The 16638-nt window shown below is 52.5% G+C and overlaps 4 protein-coding genes across 6 annotated transcripts; 3 read left to right on the top strand and 1 right to left on the bottom strand.

Annotated features, from left to right (window-relative positions):
• The first annotated feature begins 1335 nt into the window (after window positions 1-1335).
• Window positions 1336-3076, top strand: NCU02691. 2 transcript variants are annotated; one of them, XM_011394702.1, is made up of 2 exons: window positions 1336-1566; window positions 1637-3076. In XM_011394702.1, exon 2 carries the CDS (start codon window positions 2186-2188, stop codon window positions 2825-2827), a length of 642 nt encoding a protein of 213 aa, XP_011393004.1. In that variant the 5' UTR covers window positions 1336-1566; window positions 1637-2185; the 3' UTR covers window positions 2828-3076. The 2 variants fall into 2 exon arrangements, with proteins under 2 accessions (XP_011393004.1, XP_011393003.1); XM_011394701.1 differs by having other exon boundaries at window positions 1459-1566; window positions 1628-3076.
• A 502-nt stretch (window positions 3077-3578) lies between these two features.
• Window positions 3579-6591, top strand: NCU02690 (mitochondrial integral membrane protein). Its single transcript, XM_960370.2, has 5 exons — window positions 3579-4555; window positions 4666-5055; window positions 5120-5205; window positions 5275-5692; window positions 5786-6591. The coding sequence occupies exons 1-5, from the start codon at window positions 3983-3985 to the stop codon at window positions 5918-5920; spliced, it is 1602 nt and encodes a 533-aa protein (XP_965463.2). The 5' UTR covers window positions 3579-3982; the 3' UTR covers window positions 5921-6591.
• Window positions 6592-7665: 1074 nt separating this feature from the next.
• amyc (amycelial) lies at window positions 7666-13016 on the top strand. Its single transcript, XM_960369.3, has 4 exons — window positions 7666-9011; window positions 9070-9760; window positions 9833-11856; window positions 11923-13016. The coding sequence occupies exons 1-4, from the start codon at window positions 8637-8639 to the stop codon at window positions 12670-12672; spliced, it is 3840 nt and encodes a 1279-aa protein (XP_965462.3). The 5' UTR covers window positions 7666-8636; the 3' UTR covers window positions 12673-13016.
• Window positions 13017-13057: 41 nt separating this feature from the next.
• NCU02688 lies at window positions 13058-15789 on the bottom strand. 2 transcript variants are annotated; one of them, XM_011394700.1, is made up of 8 exons: window positions 15360-15789; window positions 15212-15245; window positions 15056-15150; window positions 14880-14998; window positions 14811-14822; window positions 14579-14747; window positions 13642-14528; window positions 13058-13570 (listed from the first exon to the last, which is right to left on the bottom strand). In XM_011394700.1, the coding sequence occupies exons 1-8, from the start codon at window positions 15387-15389 to the stop codon at window positions 13561-13563; spliced, it is 1356 nt and encodes a 451-aa protein (XP_011393002.1). In that variant the 5' UTR covers window positions 15390-15789; the 3' UTR covers window positions 13058-13560. The 2 variants fall into 2 exon arrangements, with proteins under 2 accessions (XP_011393002.1, XP_011393001.1); XM_011394699.1 differs by having other exon boundaries at window positions 13058-14528; window positions 15360-15727.
• Between the last annotated feature and the right edge of the window lie 849 nt (window positions 15790-16638).

The following is a 16638-nucleotide window of genomic DNA, read 5'->3' as shown; positions in this document are numbered from 1 at the left end:
CCATTTACAATACACTACATGCAATGGAAGCTTCGCAGGCTGCAGCCGAGAGCTCGGTTGTACATTACACGATTTCCGTCCTGTAGCTCTTCTTCCCACTTTTTCTTCCTTTCGCCTTTTTCTTTTCTTTTTGTTTTTCCTTTTTGTAGCGGTGCCGCCTTGGGAGGGGGGCGCCTTTTGCTTTTTCGTTTACCCAGCCGCTAGGCCTCTTTCTGTTAAACTCAAGTCCGGTCTTCCACTGCATACCTCTACAAACTACGAACAGTCCAGGTCTGTCATGCATGGAATATCTGAGCGCGTACTAATCGGGCTGACAGCCGAGCCTTCATCCCTTAGCACCCGCACTTGCCTGTGGGTAGGGGGTATGTCTCTCTCTCCCTCTCTCAACTCGAAAGGCCAACGACCGACCATCCATACAACTGCAGGTAAGGGTCGTATTTGGTGCTTTATCCAACATCAACAGCAATTTGGACGGACGCCAAAATCGATATAGATGTTGGTGCCAGTTATTGATGTTCAAGTTCCATATCCCAAAGCCTTGTGTGATGCTGTTCCCGGTGGAGTGGCCAGACTTCCCGTCCAGTGCTGCACCAACAACGCCAACCTGGAATAGTTGCGAATCGGTGGCTTTTGTTTGGCTTGGGGGAATGCCAGTAACAAGGCACCTCGGCTGCATCCAGGTGGGCTTGCATTCATGTTATCACTGCCAAGCGGGATGGTAACTCTGGGATTTCTCCAAAAATTTTAATGCTGTAATTCGATCATGTTCCCTACTGGTTGCTTTTCACGATACTGTAGTGCGCGCAGCATTCGGAGAATCGGTGAAGGCGCTGTTCCACAAGTGCACTAGCTGGGAAACTGAACGCCCCGTTGATCACTGATACGCGCACATGGCTTCCACGTTAGCAATGGAACACGACCCTTCAGCTCCCGGCCCCGCGGTCCTTGCGCCGGTTGTGGTTATTGGCTCTCAGGAATCGTCGAGATAGTCATCTTAATTCGCACATGTGGTAAATGCCGTCACGACCATGCAGCAACGGCTTTGCTTTTGACTCGCTAACGCGCATGCTGTCTTGCGACATTCAAATATGCAGCTGAATTCTACACACTGCGTAGCACTACGTTACCGTACCTATCTTCTCTAGTCTACTCGGTAGCAGGGTACTTGGCCAGACCCGCTTCGGTCTTCTAGCCATCGGAATTTCTTCTAGACCATCGGCTGTCTTCTGCGGACAGAATCTGATCAAGCTTAATATTGTGCTTCAAGCACGTCCATTTCTGCTCCTATTCGTGTTTCCCGTCCAGCTCTTGTCGTGATTCAGTTGCGTGATAATTCCCAATAATTTATTTGCAGATATCGTGTCTTTCTTTCTTTTTCTCTATTCATTTTCTTTCTCTTGTTTTTATCTTTCATATTTTTTCCCCCCTCGTTGGGCGGCCCAAATTGTCTTCCGACCCGAACATTCTCGACGACATATCATCAGATCGAGACCAGAGATAAGCGTTTAAGCTCGCCAAGCCCAGACACCACTGTTTTGTAAGAAGGACTTGATTATTTCACCATAGGTCAGTTGATACCGCATGAGATTATACATGATTTGTCGCTCCTTACTGACCCACGTAAAAGGACGTTCAGACTTTCACACAGATTTCTTTCGCAGGCTGGCCATTCGACTTTCAGACAACGAACTTGGTAGCCGGAAAGGCAGCAGCGACGAGATTATACGATGTTCTCATGTCAATGATGGACCTCATTATCCTTCTCGGTCTCGGATACAGGCCGATTTCTTCACGCAATTCCCTGACGGGTCAAACTTTCCAGATATAGAAGCCAAGGTTTCTGATATAGGCTGCTCCGGTGTCCCGTCTTGTGAAACCGAACCTACTGTGTAGTTGTTGCGGTCTCGGTTCTAAGCTGAGGCTTGCCAGATTGTACCTGCCAGTTGGTGGCCGAGCGTGGCCTAATCTTTTCCTGGGCTGAACGGCCGCTTTATTGGACGTAGTTTCACACCGCTTGGAGAAAAGCTTCCGGAGTCGAAAGGCACCTACACAGGAACAGGACGTTTGTCAATGTACCAAAGACCGGATATATAAGCTACCACCATTTTGAAGCATCTTGGCAATTGAAAAAAGTGTTGGCAGGTGGGACACACACCCACGGATACTCCACGAAAACTTTCAAAAGATGCCCAAGACCGGCAGCAGCAGCAGCTTTCCAACACGAGACGACGACAGCATCATGGCCGTCCAAAGAACATCAACAAGCCGCAGCGGTAGTAGCTCTGTCTCCACCAAATCAAAAACAACAACCACCGCCAAACACTCCAAGGCTAGAGGAGGAGGCGGGAAATCCAGCGGCAAGTTCTTGGGCGGAATTTTCCGCAAAGTAGCCGACTGGGCCTCAACCAGCGAGCCCTCCATGCAAGCGCTCAGCCAATACAAGCAGGAAGCCTTCCAGCGGGCAGGTGTATCACCCAATGACTCCGAAGCTCACACGAAACTGCATGCGCCCATGGGCAAGATCCCCGAGGATGCGATAAGGCCGACCACGGGGCCGACGCCGGAGGAGGTACTGATGCGGAAGAAGACGGAAAGGAAGAAGAGGCAAATAGAGGAGGAACTACGGAGGGGGAGTATGGGTAGTAGTGGAAGAGGAGGGTCATCACCTGTTAGGTTGGGCTCAGTGTCGTCGTCGACTATGTCTGGAGGTCTGGGGTTTACAACCGGGACCGGAACTGCTTCGTCGACGGTTGGGTCGGGATCGAGTAGGAAGGGATCGGTTTTGGGAGGGAGTAGTGCTGTTCCGTGGGACACGAGCGGATGGTGAAGAGATGCTTTGGCTCGGCCATATTCGGGAAGACGGGTTTTGAAGATGCATATAAGCGGGACATGGTGAAGGTATGGCTTTGGTTTCACTACCTAATATTATCAGCTCACTTCGATCATCAACATGTCGGGGTCCTCCAGATGGCTTGGACATCCATGGAAATTGACTTCCATGCAGTCCAGTGATCTCGACTGGACACGCAGCTTGAAGTTGGTGGTTTCCTCCCGTGCCCCCCGAGCTTCCATCGCCGCTGTGCGACCACTGCGTCGTCACACTTATCAAAATCCTGAGCGATGAACCTTAGATAAGTATCCTTTTATAAGCGGGTACATCCCATATTCCGGTTGATACCCAGTATCTACTATGTAGACATCAAAACCTTTCATGAACCACCACAACGTACGCACCAGTAACACGGTCCTACTTACCATACGTACCTTTCCTGAAAATACGCCGATCGATCCTAGCAACACAGCGGGGCTCTGCCCCGCGTTTTTACACCACGCGACATGATAACCCATGATCCGATCTGAACAATCAGGTGCCCTCCCAGAGGGAGCTCAGAGGATTTCGAACAATGCGCAAGATGAGTAGGCACACACTGTTGTTTTGTGAAAGTTGGTCTAGGGGGACACACAAGCACCATTAACACCACCAACCGAGATTGACCAATCGGGTACGAGTGTGGGGTTGGTTCATGACGTAGGTGGTTTTGTTCACACCCAGCTTTTATCCCTTGTCGTCCGTCCACTTTGGAGAAAAAGATTTGATGGAATCAGGAGTTGTCCCAGGTCTCGTTCATATCTCTCTCTCTCCGGCTCTCGAACCCTGCAATAATCTCCGGAAACAAGCGGATTACATGTTATGCGGACGACGTTAGACTGACCCATTCATTGCATAAGACAGCAGTTGAGCCATAACCCGCTCAACCTCATGCAAGTGCTTGGTTGCTCATCCGTTTGCACACTCATTTTCACCGATGTCTTGTGTAGGTAGTATTTCGCGAGACGAGACACATCGAAACACCAGCAATTCTTAGCTCGATCATCGATACTATACCTGGCGGGTCCAAACCTGTCTACAAGCCTCCCTCTCCACACACTTTCCTCGCCGTCCTAGAGCAACGCAATCTTGGGTTGATACCAACCAAACACAATGAGCACCAAGAACTGGCCCCACAACGGCCACGGAGCCTCCGACCCCGGCCGGGACCGGGATGACCTCGCCGTTGGCCGGTCCTCCGTCGATACTCACCACCACGAACCCGACGAGCACACCCGCCTCCTCCCCAACCGGGTAGACAGCACCAGCATCTCCTACCTCTCACCCGACGACCCAGCTGTTTCCCCCTACAACCTCTGGACGGTTCGGCTCGTGCGCGCCATCACCGTCATCTTCACCTGCCTCACCTTCATCTGGTGGGTGCTGATGCTGGTTTCGGTCTTTGTGACTCCGCCCGGTTTGCACGCGCGCGGATCGCCCTTTTTTGCGTTTAGTTATACTACAATTGCCCTGATCACGCTGATCACCAGCTTGCTGTTCTTTGCGGTGCCGAGTCAACCCGCGAGAGTGGTGAGCATTGTTACGGCGGCGTTGTTGCTTGTGGATGTGGTCATGATGCTGGCGGTGGAGAAGACGAGGCATGAGGAGTTGTGGGTAGGCGTGGCGAGCGTGATATGGGCGACGTTGATGGCTGTTTGGGCGGTGGCGGCTGATCGGACTGTGCAGGTGAGATTCTTCTTTTCTTCTTCTTTGGCTCTCTTTCTCTCTCTTGAAAACGTCATGGAGAGAAAACCTTTGGTTGACAGAACGTACTGACACTCGGCTGAAATTGCCAGTGGGGCAAAACTGAGGAAGAAGAACGGCTCACGGGCCGCCCGGAGACGAGGCGTACACTGCTCGAATGGGTACAGGTGCTTTTGTCTAGCATCATGTTGACGCTCGTGTCGATTGTTGTGCTGCTTACGACTTGCACGCTCACACTCCGTGCTCTAGACGCGAGAGTAGCGCCGCCAGGAGAGCGGTACTGGGTCGACGAGGACAAGTATCAGATCCATCTGTTCTGTTCTGGTCCCAAGTTGGATGCTCATGGAAATAGGACGACTACTGTGCTCTTTGAGGGCGGCGAGGATGCGGTTGAGCGTGAGCTCTGGCAGTTTGCCGACAACGCGGTCAAAAACGGTTCCATCGCCAGATATTGCTTTGCTGATCGGCCGGGAATCGCCTGGGTATGTGAACCTGAACGTCCCCTCTTTTCTTCGGTCCATGGACTAACAAATCGGGACTTGATAGAGTGACGCAGCCCCTTCACCACTCTCGGCAAGCATGGCTTCTGATGTTTTGAGTCAAGCGTTATCGCGCGCAGGAGAGGAAGGACCGTATGTGGTACCCCATAAGCCCCTTCTTTTTTCCCCCCTCCACAGCAGCATTAACCATGTTCCTCGCAGTTGGGTGCTTGCCAGCGCTGGCATCGGTTCCCTGTACTCACGGGTCTTCAGCTCGCGGCACGGCCAAGAGGTGCGCGGGCTTCTCATGATCGATCCATTGCACGAAGACCTTCTCGGACGAGTCGGGGCTCCCGGCCGTGGCTTCCGCCTCTGGTTGCAAGGCGTCCTCTCCCCATGCGGTCTTGATCGCATCCCCGCCGCCATCCTCCGACACCGAAGCGCCAGGGACCGCATCTACGGCGGGTCTGCTTACCAGTCCGGAGGAGTGATCTTTGCGAAGCTGCAGGAGAGTCTGGTGGCCAACTCGCTCACCCGACGAGATGTGGTGTCCAGCAGAACCATCCAGTATAGGACCACACCCGTGGTGGTGGTGACGTCTGGGGTGCAGATGCGGAAGGACAGCGAGTGGGAGAGCAAGGTATGTCATGAAGCCCTATTGCCCAACGTGTTCTTCTTTCTGCTGTCCTGTCAGGAGGAAGCGTTTGCTGATGTCAACATTTACCATACACAGCAACGAGATCTAACCCACCTCACATCGAATTTGGAAAATTGGGACATTGTAGACCAGGCGCCTCATCAAGTCTGGCGGACTTTGGAGGGACGCGAGATGATTGAGAAGAGACTGAGGAGGTTGGTTGGCTTGTAACACGATACCGGACACCACTCACTCATGTCTTTTTTTTATGGAATATTGTTGTCGGTATAGCACCGCATTGTCTCATTTTCGGTTGAAGTTGGCTAGGTTCGGCAGCTTGGTTGGCGATAGGGGGGATCTTTTTAGGCTGTTTGATTTCAGGGTCGTTCCCAAAGTCTTGGCCGAACTCTTGGCACCATCGTTGAGCCTATTCAGTGGAGATTGTATGTGTACTTGGTGGGTCTGGACAAGATATTGGACACTTCAGTTTCTTTGTTTCCATCAACTACCTCTCGGGCTACTCTTGGTTTTTACGTTGAATTTAGGAACACGGAGCAATGCATGATGTGATTACTGGCGAGCCAGAAGTTTTGTGAGGACGTTGATATACGTAGGGGCCATGTATCATGTTTATTGCTGAGACCTTGATGAAGAGGGGTTCCATGTGGAAGGTGAACAGAAACCTCAAGGGGTTCATATTGCCCAATATTCTTTTTCCACTCTCGGGTCTCATGCCTGAGCAAGGTCTCCACTTGTCGTTGACATCCAAGACCCTCACTTCCCAGTCATCTCAGCCGCGCGCTGTCCATCATCTTCCTCACCTCGAACATGACAAAAATATCAAGCATGCAGAAAGATGATGCTGCGAAGCAGGCTGGCAGTACAACAGTCAGGGACCTCGAGATACGCCGAGCTTTGCTTGGAAGAGGTAGGCGCCTCTTCGATATATTGATAGGGGGGTGACCATGTTTAGAGCTTTTTGTCATGTTTTATTTTTCATTCTCGTTTTTCTTTGGATGTACATGAATGGATGTCATCCCCCGTGCCTGGGTAATGCTGTGTTACCTCCCATCATCCCATGTGGATGCTGCTGTATACGACTTCCCCTTCCCGCCCCTCGTTCCTGACGAGGTTTCCCAAACATCCAAGTGACAGGGCACACGTGTTATTTGCATGCAAACCGCGGCTGGCCCCCTTCCGTTCGCAGTACCTAGTCGGAGTAGTAGCTCGTGTCGGGCTGTTCCGTCCACAGGGCCACACGCACAGATCGAGGATTAACATCCCGTCTCTACACTACTAAATGCCTGTCTGCTCGCCCTCGACGCACCGTAAGAGGGATCTCCGCTGCCTGTTTTTGTGTCATCTTCTTATATCCTTCTCTGCAGGCGCCCGCCCTGGTAGTTGTCATTATTTTATTATTATTTTGATTCACGTTGCCGGGTAGCCCAGGCCTGATGTTAGACCAAAGGTACCTAGGTAGGTAGGTAGGAAAGTCGGATGGAAATGCTACCAGGCTGGTCCTATTCCACCTCGTTTTTAGAGGCAGGCCTGGAAATTGCACTCCGCCGTTGTGGCGGGGCCCGTAGATCGCTGTTGCTGGTGCTGTTGCTGTTGCTGCTCCGAAGTCATTGTTCCCGTCCGTTAGGTTCAAGTAGGTAGGTTGTTGCTGGAGGTACCTGACTAAAAGTGCAGGGACAGATCCGCTGGAATCTCGCCCTGAGGTGGTGGCCCAAACTTACAAGGAAATCCACAACCTCAATGCAGCAAAACACCCAGGGACACCTGCAGCCTACTTAGGTACCTAGAGGTGTATGTACTGTACCTACCTCCAGGTACCCGACGCACCGGGCCGCTGGCACCGACGGGACTGCGTGAGGTGGTCAGTAGAGGTACTAGTAGGTAGGTACCGTGACCTCTAGGTCTTGAGGTTTGGACTAACACCCGACCGCACTTCCACCGCGGACTACCTCTATGACCGCCCAAGTACAGGCGACACCACGCCCGACCGCAAGCCCAGGTTCCCTTCTCCAGTGCTACCAATCGACCGTCCTCCCCCCGGCCACCTCCACGCCCTTGTGGCCGCCGCCTCGCCAAACCCCGACCTTAGCGCCCCGACATCTCGATACACTTCGTGTACAAGCAGCAGCAGCAGCAGAGAGGCACTCAGTCGGGCGTCCCGTCTCGCCAGCCATCGCAATCCCGTCCCCCGTCCACCGTTACGTCCACTTGTCCACCGATACGGTCACCGTCCACCGCTTATACCACCGCCGCCGACTGATTGGCGCCGACTGCACTCAGCGCGCCGTGATCGTGATTCGAGTTCGACCAGCTCGACCCCATATATCCATCTTCACCCCGTGGCCGTCGACGCCCTTTTCCCGACCGACTGACGATTGCCCGATCCTTGCTTGCCCAGGCCTGACTGAACACACTGGGCCGGCGCCCGAGTTCATAATCAACGACCACGAACGCTTTCCAAGCCCCTGTCCGCTACACCGGCCCGGGTCATCAAACTACTATCCCCTTCTACCTCTCGACACCATTGAGTTCACGTCGACAACAACCATCCACGCCGTGTCTCCATCGAGGCGGCCAACACCAAAGCCCTTCATCCCTCCAGTCGCAACTAACCCCTAACTGTCGGGCTCGCCAGAACAGCGCGCTAGGCAGTTACGCGCACGACTATAGACCGACTGGCAAACCCTCGACTGCGGCTGTTGCGGTGTCGTTTTGCGACATCTGGCATTTAGTTTGCCGTATCCCTTTCGTCTCGACCAACTCGGCTTGAGCCCCCGCTTGATGTGGACGTACGCGCCTTTGTCTGCCAACCTACATCCATAATCCGCCGCGTTCGCGATCGCTGCTCGCCCCTCTTTGGAAAATACATTGAAACATTTTAAGAGCTTGGGGTTTCGAACTACATCAAGGGTCCAAGACCGACATCGAGATGGCCAGCTCAGACTACGGCGGCGGCCCCGTAGGCGACCGCGAATACACCCATGGACATCCCCAGGGGCACCCACAAGGTGAAGTTGCGCATCGGCGAGAGGACGAGCATCTTGATATCACACCAACGATATCACAAAACGGCGCCCCTACAAATGCCCACTTGACTCGCATTCCAGGATCGCCTGCGCTGAGCGCCGCCGATGCTACAGATCTCGAATCAAGACGCAGTGGGGAGAAGAACCGGTCGAAGCCAAAGGGGTCGAGGACAGCTAGCGGACAAGTGCGAGTGTGCAAGAAATGTGGTGAACCTTTGACGGGCCAGTTTGTTCGCGCACTCGATGGGACCTTTCATTTGGATTGCTTCAAGTGTCGCGTGAGTGCCTGTTTCAGCCGCCCGTTGTGGACTTTGTGGCTAACCAGCTCATGTGCAGGACTGCGGTCAAATTGTGGCTTCCAAGTTCTTCCCAGCCGACGACAACAACGGCGAGGGTCAGTATCCGCTCTGCGAGACGGATTACTTTCGCAGGTTAGGCCTGCTGTGTTACCAGTGTGGCGGTGCTCTTCGGGGCTCTTACATCACGGCCCTCGATCGCAAATACCACGTCGACCACTTTACCTGCTCGCTTTGCCCGACTGTCTTTGGCGCTCAGGATAGCTACTACGAGCATGATGGACATGTTTACTGCCATTACCACTATTCGACACAGTACGCCCAACGTTGCAGTGGCTGCCAGACTGCCATCCTCAAGCAGTTTGTCGAGATATTCCGAAACGGTCAAAATCAACACTGGCATCCGGAATGCTACATGATTCACAAGTTCTGGAACGTCAGGTTAAATCCCCCACAGAAAGCTCTCGGGCCGGTGCCAGATGACCCTGCTGGCCGTGAACTAGTTCGGGACGAAGAGGAACGCATGGAGGAGAAGGTCTACCGTATTTGGAGTGTGCTTTCGACTTTCGAAGAGTCGTCGGCGGCTTGCATATCCGATATGCTTCTCCACGTGAGCAATGGAGCATATGTCGACGGTGTCATGGTAGCTAAAAAGTTCATATGGCACGTTGATATATTGTTCCACTCAGCGGATAGGCTTGACGCTACCATGGAACGGCTAGATATGACAGGTGAGAAAATCCCCCAGGATGCTTGAGCGCATCCCCGAAACGCTGATGATGATGGTGGCTAATGAATTATAGGCCTAATGTATGGAAGAGAAGCCAAGCTTCTGTGCAAGAAGATCGTAGCATTCTTTTCGCTACTCTCTAAAACACAGGATAAGGGTGCCCGTAAGCTCGGTGTTACCCAAGAACTGTTAACACTCGTTACTGGTTTAGCCCATTACCTGAAGCTCCTTATTCGAATCTGCTTACAAGGGGCATTGCGGATCGAGAAGGAGCGCGACACCGCCGATGGTCTCGATGGGTTTCTGGATGAGCTCAATGATCTTGAGGCGCTAAAGACCGAAGATAACTCGACGACGACGCTGCAGCTAACGTCCGGCATGGCTCGCCTCTCGGCCTCGGACTCGGACTCGTGTACCCTCTGCAAAAAGCCCATTGAGGACGAGTGTGCAAAGAGCGGCGACAAGAGGTGGCATATCACGTGTGTCAACTGCTCACGTTGCCAGAAAGAACTCGGCCGGAGTCTACAAGATGCCCGACTCAACCTGTACGATTCCAAGATTTTTTGCAACAACTGCGAAACGTACAGCTCGGATAAGGCACCGCCCTTTGAACGCGTGTCCAAGCTGCAGCAGTATATGTTCCTGCTCCAGGTGGCATTGGCGAGGTTATTGGAGATCCTACGCATGCACGGCGCGCTTCCGTCCGCCGCTGAAGCAAGGGGTCACAATGGAATTGATGCAGGCGATGGCCGTCCGTTAATGGATGGTAGACAGAGAGGTTTCCCCGGGGGCGATCAGTCACTACATCATCGAGAATCGTCCTATGAGAGCGCTCTTAATGATGTCAAGAGGCTGAAGAGCACTCGCTTGGATAAGCACCTCTCCTCAAGCTTTAGGAAAGCCAGGACGTCCCGAATTATGGATGGACCCGAGAGTAGCAGTGCGCAGCCCGGGTCCGGGCCTGGTTCAGGCATCGATGGTGGACCAGCTAATGGCAGGAGAATGCGAATCGAGGAGGATATGGGACCCGGGGACGACCACGATATGATGCTGCCTAATCAGGATGCCCTCACCCTTGCGGACATTCCTCGGATTGTTGCTGCTGAGCAGGCACGAGAACAACGAACAGGTCCGCCTAGTAGGCATGAGCTGTTGCGTTCTCCGGCCACTGAGCCCTCATTTGGCGGTGCGTCATCAGGCAGTGGACACAAGCGAAGCTATTCCGACAGCAAGGGTGGGGACCCGCGTGCTGCTGGTGAACCATCGCCTCAGCGTGTTGGTAGGAGATACTTCTCCGAACTCTCTGCTTTGGAATATTTCATCATCCGACATCTTGCCGTCGTCACCATGGCTCCAATGGTGGAAGGTGAATTTACCCTGGTAGAACTGATCGGACTTATCGAAACACGGAAAACGCCCAACTTCTGGAAGAATATCGGTAAAGCCTTTCAAAAAGACGGACGAAAGAAGAAGGGTGTGTTCGGCGTACCCCTGGAAGCTATTATCGAACGGGATGGAGCTGAGTCCACAGACGGCGTGGGGCCCGGGACGCTTAGGATCCCGGCAGTCATTGACGACATCCTATCTCTCATGAGGCAAATGGACCTTTCGGTTGAAGGCGTCTTCAGAAAGAACGGCAATATCAAGAAGCTGGGTGAGCTTGTTGAGAAGATCGACAAGGAAGGGAACGTGGACCTCAGCGGTAACAACGTCGTTCAGGTGGCTGCCTTGCTAAAACGATACCTCCGAGAGCTGCCCGATCCGCTTATGACCCAGAAGCTTTACCGACTTTGGCTGGCAGCCGCGAAGATCTCGGACGAGGACAAGAAGAGGCAGTGTCTCCACCTGATATGCTGTCTGATGCCCAAGTGTCACCGCGATTCGATGGAGATACTGTTCTGTTTCCTTAAGTGGGCTGGATCGTTTCACCAGGTCGACGAAGAATCAGGCTCCAAGATGGACATCAAGAATTTGGCAACCGTCATTGCGCCAAACGTGTTGTTTGACAGAACTGCGACGTCCACGTTGGGTAGCGACCCAATGTATGCGATTGAGGCTGTCGAGGTTCTAATAGCAAATATTGAAGAGATGTGTTTGGTAAGTTTTGTCACTCTTTTCGTTCAGTTTATTGCAACATTTGACTAACACACATGTGCGTTCCAGGTTCCCGATGAATTAGTACAATACATCAGCGACCCCGCCTTCCTTGACGGAGAGCTCACCACTAAGGAAATTCTCAAACGGTACTCTGAACGGAATACTGGTGGTTTCGGCTCGCGACAGTACGCCGATGTTGTCGAGATCGTCGGCCGGCACGAGAACCCCAGCCGGCCACCGCCGCGAAGGGTTGAGTCCGACCCGACGTCATGGCAGCAGGAGACTAGCGTCCGGACGGTAACCGAGAACGCGGCGTACCTCGGCCCTGGCCCCACTAGTGGTGGTGGTGGTGGTGGGGGCGGTGGTGGTAGTGGAGGCAACAACGGAGGAGGAATGGTAGATCGGACGGGAGGCCCCGGAGGAGCCGTGTCACCACAAAAGCGTGGGGGACCTGGTGGAGGGATGGGACCACATCCACTCTCACAATCACATGGAGACGGTGGTGGTCCTGGTGGACCACAACAACAGCCTATTCCGTACGGTCCCGCACCTGAACACGTAGCCGCCGCTGCTCTCGCCGGCAGCGGTGGAGGAGGACCAGGTGTAGGAGGACAGGGTGGAAACGCGGTAGGAGTTGGAGGAGGGGATGGGGCCCCAGGCGGCGGCGGCGGTGACTATAATCGTAATGGGGGATCGACGACGAGTGGGCTGCATAATCACAATGGGCAGCAGCAACAGGGAGGAGGGCCGAGGAAGGAATGGCGGAATTCCGGCTGGGGCAGGCCAAACAATGGGGTGACTACTGGCACTGCATGAGCACTGCATGAGCTCCTACCTCACCTACCATATTGTTTTGGTTGTTTTTTTTCGGGAAATGGAAGAGGAGGAGGAGGAGAGGATTTTAGTAAAACCCCGCCGGCTGGCGGTGGGGAAGTGGTGATTGTTCCTCTCTCTCTTTTTTGTCGGGCATCGTTGTTTGATATCATTGGGTCCCTCTTGGCTTCCTTTCAGGGGAGTAGGAGGAGGAGCTTTACTACTCCTCCTTTTCTTCTTCATCGAGGTTTTTACTACTATTTTATCTACTTAACTATAGGCAGAGCGACCTTTCTGTTTGGCTTCTCGGTTTTCAATCAAAAACTTATATTCATGCTTCTCCCCGTATGAACCCTACCTACCTGATTCTTCTTCGGCTGATTCTTCTCGGTGTGAAGCAACGTCGTTTTTCTCTCGCTCACAGGTTTCCCCCCCTTCGGTTGAAGATTTAGTTGATATGAAGTGGGAACGGACAATCAAAGCATGGAAGAGATCTAAACGACCTATCTACCTGTAACAGACCAAATCTGTGAGCTACTCATACGCACCCTCTTCATACCATTCGGCCTGCCTCTGTTCGCTACGCTACAATTCGCTATTATTTTGGAATAAAAGTAACAGCTAGGCTCGTTGTCTTTCACGCTTTAACCACCAGCCAGACGCAATACCGAATACGTTTTTGCATGCGAAATCATCATGTGTAAAAATCGACCCTGTCTGTTAGACACCTTGTCCCGTCCTTTGAACCCTGGATATTTCCACACCCTTATTGGTTTACCAACGCCACAGAAAGTTCTTGAGAGAAAGCAGAACCCATGCTAGCCATGCAAAGATGCGCAGATAACTTCAAACACCCCTGGGACACTTCCAACGCTGCCGTCAACCGTTGTGTTAGAATTCCCTAATTATAATGTTAGCATTTGAAAAACTGTTTACTTTAGTCACCTTTAGTCACCAAAAATGGTATCTTACTCCATTGACTGTTGAACAGACCGGCGAAGACGCCGATTGTACATCTTTCGGTCATCGGCTGAGCCCCAGAACAACTTGAACGCCTCGGGGTTGACTAGAGTTCGCGGATCATAAGGGGGACTCTCCTCTTCAAGAGCATCAATGATGGCTTCGAGGTGCGTCCTGACATCCTCACGGCGGTTCTGCGGCGCAAAGTAGCAGGGTGTGCCGTCCGCGGCAATACGATGATGAAAGATCTTGGTTTCGAACCTTGCCCGAGGTTGCTCCTCGGGAAACCGTGCACTGAAGCAAAGCCTGATTCGGAACAGGCCACCGTCCAGGTTCGTCATGGGTTTACCGAAGTATGTCACTAGCCAGACGAAGGGATTGCCGTCTTCGAGTTCGATGCTGTGCGCCAGATCCCTGCGTTTGAAGTGCTCCACAACCTGCTCAAACTGCCTCTGCAGGTTGACGGCGACCGTAGTTTCCTGGGCCTTAGCTTGCAATCCTTCTGCGGCCCATCCCTCGGTCTCGGCGTCGAGGGCTGCCTTAATAACCTTGAGTCTCTTCTCCAGCTCCGTGTAATTAAACTTACCCTCCATGCCGTTGCCAAGGCTTTCAAAGGGCATTCTGACGAATGACTGGTTGTCCTTAACCTCTGACTTGCCCTTCTCGACGGCAGCCAAGTAGGAGTCGTAATACCAGAGAAATCGTCGCTTGCAAAGGTCTTTGAAAGGCTCGAATGGGACGCTAGATTCCTCGTCAAGAATATCCATGTCGCTCTCACCTGAGCCCAGTGAAGCGATCTCCCCGCTGACACTTGTTGGCGCAAATGTGCCATCGGGGTTGATGCCTAGGTACTCCTCCAGACGATGGACGACAGAGATGCGGATCGTCTCGTGGCGAATCTAGGCAGATATTAGCTTACACTTCGACATGGCGCAAAACCTCTAATCACCTTTTGTATGTAATCCTTCTGGTTCTTCTGGTCTTGAGCCTCCTTTGCATCTTCAAAACCCGGCTCATTTTCGTAGGGGTTCATGGACATTAAGCTTTGGATGGACAATAGAATGGACTCGAGGCCTTGGGCAGCAGACCACTGTTCTCCACGCTCCCCGCGCCATGTTCTGTGCCATGTTAGCCCCGAAACCTGATCGTGCGGATTTTTGTTGGAGGGACAGTGATTTTACCCCAATATCGATCTGATGTCGGGTTAGTATCGAAACAGTTTTAGTCGAGCCAGGTGACGCCAGACTTACAGGCAGACTTTGCCATTGGCGTAGATATTTGGGTTGAACCGGGTGCGACCGTCGTTCGTGGTTGTAGCTTGAACCTGAGGTGACCTCCTAGGATAATCCTTATTGAAGACGAAAGCAAACTATCGGACAGTCAGCGAGAATCAGATCCCTCTCAGACCACACATAATCACCAGTACCTCGAAGAAGCCGAACTCGTAGGGTGTCTCGTGCGGTCCGATGATCATTGCCTTGACATTGCGAACATCGACATCGCGGCAGGCGACAGCAAGAGCTACCACAGCGTGATGTCAGTCATTGGTAAAGTGGGCAGGAAACACGATGCACAGGCTTACACAGGTCAGAGTCCTTCTGAAGGTCGCTCAGCTCCTATCGTTAACAACAATCAACTTAGCATATGCCAGCCAGTATTGCGGCTCTTGCATAGTGGACATGATTCCTGGTGCCGGGACTGGGAATAATGCGATATGTTGACAAACGAACCTTGGTGATGCGAAATACAGATTGGTCCATGGTTTCTGACTTGGAGCTCACCAAGTCTTGGTGGAAGATGGAGGGTGGAATGGACCACTCGAAATCGCGAACGTCGACCCCACGGGCAAAGTAGTAGTAAACAGTAGGCAGTTTGGCGGGGACCGTGATTGGGCGACGTGAAGAAAAACACTGGCGGACAAGTCGTGCGAAGTGGTCGATGAAGGAATTACTCTGGAGATTAAATGGCCGGGTAGCTGCCGACAAGGTAGTAAGGCCAAGTCTTCGTTATGCGGATGTTTTGTTGGAGGAATGATGAGTGATGGCTTAAGTTGTATTTTCTGTTTCCCATTCAGGTAGCAGTCGGTGGTTGAGGTGAGAAGTAGCGAGCGAGACGACAACACCAAGCTGAGTTCAGGCAAGAAGAGGAAGTGGTAAGGTTGAGTGCGGGGCAGGGCAGAGTTCAAACGAAAGGAACTGAGTGAATAAATCCAAGGCAAGCAAGCGATTGGTGCACTCAGTAATGCACAACGTACTATGTAAACTTGCAAGGTAGAGGTAGGTACTGTTGTGTGTAATTACAACCTTTCCAGCGTTGGTCAAACTTGTATTTGCTTTTTTGTTTTTTGCTTCTCAAAGCAATCAATGACAGTCTATCTCTACTTCGAGGTGGCAACCAAAGAACGAAGGATGAAAGCGTCTCTGACTACTTGTACGTGCCGTGTATATTATACGCTGCCGAAGGTATCCTCGTGCGTGCGTAATCAGCATCGATCAATATCAACGAAAGCAACATGGAGGGTTCCGTTTCCATTCATTCTTTTATTCCACATACCAGTTCAGGTACTTTTTAGTGTGAAGCAGTGTCAATCAGTCACATCCCGACAACTTGGGGCACCTGGTGGTGGGCTGCTACATACCATTTTCAAGGGTAGCCGCCCCGCATTTGCAAGTGCAAGATGCAGGTGGGTTGCAGCAACGAAATGCCAGAAGTGGAATACCGTACGAGACTGGAGCTTACAGTGCGATGCCTTACCACACGACAGGGCATAAACATGGAAGACGGAAGCGGGCAGGGTGATTGATATACCTGTTTGAGCTTTCATATGTCCCAGCGTTGACGACATCGGAGGTCCATGATTCGAACCCCGCATCCATTGTCACTACGTTGTAAAATCAACATGTGTGGTAAAACGGAAATGTATGATTTTCGGGAGAATACAGAAGCAAGTTGGAAAGAGGGAGCCCTGGATCCCCGGCTGCCCGGCTCCCCGGTCCCGTCTCCGTGTCC

This window comes from Neurospora crassa, linkage group I (genome assembly GCF_000182925.2).
Source record: "Neurospora crassa OR74A linkage group I, whole genome shotgun sequence".
In the NCBI taxonomy this organism is placed as follows: Eukaryota; Fungi; Ascomycota; class Sordariomycetes; order Sordariales; family Sordariaceae; genus Neurospora; species Neurospora crassa.
Note: the sequence above shows the minus strand (reverse complement) of the source record. Positions and strands in the feature narration are given on the sequence as shown.

Excerpts from the sequence above, each read along its gene's own strand:
- NCU02691 (XM_011394702.1), top strand. The coding sequence starts at position 2,186 with ATGCCCAAGACCGGCAGCAGCAGCAGCTTTCCAACACGAGACGACGAC.
- NCU02690 (XM_960370.2), top strand. The coding sequence starts at position 3,983 with ATGAGCACCAAGAACTGGCCCCACAACGGCCACGGAGCCTCCGACCCC. Across the intron at positions 5,056-5,119 it reads ATCGGCCGGGAATCGCCTGG|AGTGACGCAGCCCCTTCACC; the intron begins GTATGTGAACCT and ends GGGACTTGATAG. Across the intron at positions 5,693-5,785 it reads ACAGCGAGTGGGAGAGCAAG|CAACGAGATCTAACCCACCT; the intron begins GTATGTCATGAA and ends TACCATACACAG.
- amyc (XM_960369.3), top strand. The coding sequence starts at position 8,637 with ATGGCCAGCTCAGACTACGGCGGCGGCCCCGTAGGCGACCGCGAATAC. Across the intron at positions 9,012-9,069 it reads TGGATTGCTTCAAGTGTCGC|GACTGCGGTCAAATTGTGGC; the intron begins GTGAGTGCCTGT and ends GCTCATGTGCAG. Across the intron at positions 9,761-9,832 it reads GGAACGGCTAGATATGACAG|GCCTAATGTATGGAAGAGAA; the intron begins GTGAGAAAATCC and ends AATGAATTATAG.
- NCU02688 (XM_011394700.1), bottom strand. The coding sequence starts at position 15,389 with ATGGACCAATCTGTATTTCGCATCACCAAG. Across the intron at positions 15,246-15,359 it reads CTGTATTTCGCATCACCAAG|GAGCTGAGCGACCTTCAGAA; the intron begins GTTCGTTTGTCA and ends TGTTAACGATAG. Across the intron at positions 15,151-15,211 it reads TCAGAAGGACTCTGACCTGT|CTCTTGCTGTCGCCTGCCGC; the intron begins GTAAGCCTGTGC and ends ACGCTGTGGTAG.